The sequence below is a fragment of the Halictus rubicundus genome, unplaced genomic scaffold, assembly GCF_050948215.1.
Source record: "Halictus rubicundus isolate RS-2024b unplaced genomic scaffold, iyHalRubi1_principal scaffold0322, whole genome shotgun sequence".
Classification (NCBI taxonomy): Eukaryota; Metazoa; Arthropoda; class Insecta; order Hymenoptera; family Halictidae; genus Halictus; species Halictus rubicundus.
In genome coordinates, this window is record NW_027488863.1 from 214,686 (window position 1) to 219,637 (window position 4,952).

Here is a 4,952-nt window from a genome sequence, read left to right on the forward strand (position 1 = left end):
TCACCGTGACAACGCGCGTAATGCCATCATCGCCGGGGTGACAAGCGGAGACGCGACCAAGTTCCCATTTACACGGGGGTAGATTCGCATGCCGCAATAAAACTAACTGTCCGACGGTAATATTCGACTGAGGGGTTTTCCACTTGACGCGTTGTTGGAGACCATGCATGTAGTCATGCGACCATCGGTGCCAGAAACTTTCCATCATTTGTTGGAACAATTGCCAACGCGAGAGACGCGATTCCTTTTGATCGAGCAGCGATGGAGCCGGTACAGCGGTTAGCGCCGATCCGATCAAAAAATGCCCAGGCGTTAGGGCACATCGAAATTATCCGACGCCGCGGCGAGTGGGTGGGAGTTCAAACATGCTTCTACTTGACAGAGCAAAGTCGAAAATTCTTCGAAGGTCAATGTGTGGGCTCCAACAACTCGTTTGAGGTGATATTTGACGCTACGACTGCCGGCCTCCCACAATCCTCCGAAATGAGGAGCGGAAGGCGGCGTGAAGTGCCACGTGACATTATCGGTGGCTAGCCGATTGAGCATTGTAGGATCGCGAGTGGCTTCTCGAAACGCCGTCGCGAGTTCTCGATTCGCGCCGGTAAACGTTGTGTCATTATCTGAGTACAGGGCGTTGGGAATACCGCGCCGAGAGCAGAAGCGGTTGTACGCGGCAAGGAACGCTACAGTCGAGTAATCGCTAACAAGTTCCAAATGAACGGCTTTGACGACCATACAAATAAATAAGGCGATGTAGGATTTGCGAGAATGATGTCCGCGACCCGGAGATGTGCGTGTTTGAATTGGGCCGGCATAATCGAGACCGCAATGCAAAAACGGACGAGCCGAGCGCGTAACTCGAAAGTCCGGGAGGTCTCCCATAAGCGCGCTTTGTTGCTTTGCTTTCTCGCGGACGCATGCAACGCACTTATGAAGAAGGGCTCGTACTATTGGACGCGCGCGTAGAATCCAATATTCTTGGCGAAGAATGCTCAGCGTTAAATGAGATCCAGCATGGAGGGCTCGCAGATGAGCATGCACGATGATGACGTCTAAGAGTGGATGCGACTTAACGATAATCGGATGTTTTTCTTGCTCCGACAACTTGGCGTTTTTTAATCGTCCGCCCACGCGAATTAAGCCGTCTTTGTCTATATATGGATTAAGGGAGAGCAGGGAGCTCTTTTGGTTGAGCGGACGATGTTGACGAAGAGACTGAATCTCCTCAGGAAAAAGGTCACGTTGTATCTGTCGGAGCCAGAAATTCTTTGCACCTCGGATTTCTGACGCGTCGAGAGCTCGGCTTCCAACGCGTAAACGCGAAACGGGACGTTTCCGAATTCGCTCGACGAAACGGAAAATATACGCGGTGACCCTTAATAATTTTGGCCAGGATGAAAACCGGTCACGTAGCTCCCACGGTGTGCTAGGCAGTACAAGGTTAAAAGAGAGGGTCGGACGTTCCTCCGCGCGCGCGTCAGGCGATGCGACCGGGATATTTGGAGGCCATTGGTCGGTCGACAGTTGCATCCACTGTGGTCCCTTCCACCAAAGATCGTGGTGCAATAGTTGGGACGGAAGTAAGCCGCGGGAGGCACAATCTGCGGGATTCTCCTCGGACGGTACATGTCGCCACATGGCATCCGGTAGGGAGGAGGCGATTTGAGCCACCCGATTCGCGACGAATGTTTTCCATCTCGACGCCGGTTGACGAAGCCAACAGAGGGTGATTGTCGAATCCGTCCAGCAATAACACAGGATCTCATTCGGAAGGTCATGCAGCGCTTGCCTCACGAACACGATGAGGCGAGCTAGTAAGAGGGCGGCGGAAAGTTCGAGCCGTGGAACAGTCAGCGGTTTGACAGGAGCGACTTTGGATTTGGCGGCGAGAAGAGACACGACAATGTGACCGGACGAGGTGACGACGCGCAGATACACGACAGCGGCATAGGCGACGGTAGATGCGTCGGCAAAGCCATGGAGTTCGCATGAGGCGATATCGAGAGTTTGGTGCGTCCATCGAGGAATCGCAAGGGACTTGAGGGCAGGTAATTCCGCGTTATATATCGTCCAGCGATCGAGAAAGGTTGATGGAAGTGGGGCGTCCCAACTGCATTTTTTCAACCACAGCTGTTGCATAAGAATTTTGGCATAGACGGTGGTGGGAGTGACCCAGCCTAAGGGATCGAAAAGGCGAGCGATCGTGGAAAGGATCGCTCGTTTGGTGCCTGCGGAATGATGGGGAAGCGTCACGCGGAAGCGAAATGCATCGGCATCTGGACTCCAGGCGACTCCAAGGACTTTCACAGTTTCGTCGAACTGTAATATTTTCTCAAGCCCTGTTCCACGGTCATGCGGACTGATGTCGCGAAGAAGATGTGGAGCGTTGGTCGTCCACTTATGCAACTGGAAGTGCGCTTTGCTGAGCAACGTGATCAACTGATTACGCGTTTCGGTTAAACGTGACTCGTCGGACGCGCCAAAAACGCAATCATCCACATAAAGATGGTTTTGGAGGACGCTCACGGCCAACGGAAAATTTGACCCTTCGTCTTCGACGAGTTGTTTCAAGACCCGAAGAGCCAGGAAGGGGGCCGGTGCTGTGTCATAGGTTACGGTCAACAACTGATACCGATCGACGGAATCAGACGGGGACGACCGCCATAGGATACGTTGATAATCGACGTCCTGCGGATTTACAAGAATTTGACGGTACATTTTTGTAACATCGGCGGTTAACAAGTACCGATATTGGCGACACCGCAATATTATTGTCGGGAGATCCGTTTGCAGTTTGGGTCCAATCAACAAATGGTCATTTAACGAGGTCCCGTTGCTTGTGAGACTCGACGCATTGAATACTACCCGAAGATGAGTAGTTACGCTGCTTTCTCGAATCACCGCGTGATGCGGAATGTACACGGTTTGAGGGCCGTCTTGAAGAGACGGAGGAACTTTCCGCATATGCCCAAGGTTCAGATATTCGCGCAAGAACGCATCGTACTCGTCAAACAATGGAGGATTCGAACGTAGCCGCGTCTCGAGACGCGTCAGCATCCGGTGGGCGATGCGGTAGGAATTGCCGATGTCGATCGGATGGGCCCTTCGGAAGGGTAAACGAACCATATAACGACGGTTAGAAAAATTTCCAGAGTTTTGTCGACGGAGTAGTACATCCGTCCATTGTTTGCTAATAACTCGGTAAATAATAGTAGTAGCGAGTTTGGTGTTATGATATATATTGTTAGAAACCGTCTATATTACAGTGATATCACGTCGAAAATCGTCTAGGACCGATACGGAAAAAGTTTCCTCTTAGCGGTGGGACTTAGAAAAATTTCCAGAGTTTTGTCGACGGAGTAGTACATCCGTCCATTATTTGCTAATAACTCGATAAATAATAATTGTAGCGAGTTTGGTGTTATGATATATATTGTTAGAAACCGTCTATATTACAGTGATATCACGTCGAAAATCGTCTAGGACCGATACGGAAAAAGTTTCCTCTTAGCGGTGGGACTTAGAAAAATTTCCAGAGTTTTGTCGACGGAGTAGTACATCCGTCCATCATTTGCTAATAACTCGATAAATAATAATTGTAGCGAGTTTGGTGGTATGATATATATTGTTAGAAACCGTCTATATTACACTGATATCACGTCGAAAATCGTCTAGGACCGATACGGAAAAAGTTTCCTCTTAGCGGTGGGACTTAGAAAAATTTCCAGAGTTTTGTCGACGGAGTAGTACATCCGTCCATTATTTGCTAATAACTCGATAAATAATAATTGTAGCGAGTTTGGTGTTATGATATATATTGTTAGAAACCGTCTATATTACAGTGATATCACGTCGAAAATCGTCTAGGACCGATACGGAAAAAGTTTCCTCTTAGCGGTGGGACTTAGAAAAATTTCCAGAGTTTTGTCGACGGAGTAGTACATCCGTCCATTATTTGCTAATAACTCGATAAATAATAATTGTAGCGAGTTTGGTGTTATGATATATATTGTTAGAAACCGTCTATATTACAGTGATATCACGTCGAAAATCGTCTAGGACCGATACGGAAAAAGTTTCCTCTTAGCGGTGGGACTTAGAAAAATTTTCGTCCAACGTCCGACGGAGTAGTACATCCGTCCATTATTCGCTAATAACTCGGTAAATAATAGTAGTAGCGAGTTTGGTGTTATGATATATATTGTTAGAAACCGTCTATATTACAGTGATATCACGTCGAAAATCGTCTAGGACCGATACGGAAAAAGTTTCCTCTTAGCGGTGGGACTTAGAAAAATTTCCAGAGTTTTGTCGACGGAGTAGTACATCCATCCATTATTTGCTAATAACTCGGTAAATAATAGTAGTAGCGAGTTTGGTGTTATGATATATATTGTTAGAAACCGTCTATATTACAGTGATATCACGTCGAAAATCGTCTAGGACCGATACGGAAAAAGTTTCCTCTTAGCGGTGGGACTTAGAAAAATTTCCAGAGTTTTGTCGACGGAGTAGTACATCCGTCCATTATTTGCTAATAACTCGATAAATAATAATTGTAGCGAGTTTGGTGTTATGTTATATATTGTTAGAAACCGTCTATATTACAGTGATATCACGTCGAAAATCGTCTAGGACCGATACGGAAAAAGTTTCCTCTTAGCGGTGGGACTTAGAAAAATTTTCGTCGAACGTCCGACGGAGTAGTACATCCGTCCATTGTTTGCTAATAACTCGGTAAATAATAGTAGTAGCGAGTTTGGTGTTATGATATATATTGTTAGAAACCGTCTATATTACAGTGATATCACGTCGAAAATCGTCTAGGACCGATACGGAAAAAGTTTCCTCTTAGCGGTGGGACTTAGAAAAATTTCCAGAGTTTTGTCGACGGAGTAGTACATCCGTCCATTATTTGCTAATAACTCGATAAATAATAATTGTAGCGAGTT

The 4,952-nt window shown here is 47.0% G+C and overlaps 1 protein-coding gene across 1 annotated transcript; it reads right to left on the reverse strand.

The window, feature by feature from the left end:
* Positions 1–312: 312 nt before the first annotated feature.
* On the reverse strand, positions 313–3,126 carry LOC143364176 (uncharacterized). The gene has a single exon (XM_076804662.1). The coding sequence runs from the start codon at positions 3,124–3,126 to the stop codon at positions 313–315; it is 2,814 nt and encodes a 937-aa protein (XP_076660777.1).
* Between the last annotated feature and the right edge of the window lie 1,826 nt (positions 3,127–4,952).

Bases quoted from the DNA above. Each gene is read 5' to 3' on its own strand.
- LOC143364176 (XM_076804662.1), bottom strand. From the start codon at position 3,126: ATGGTTCGTTTACCCTTCCGAAGGGCCCATCCGATCGACATCGGCAAT.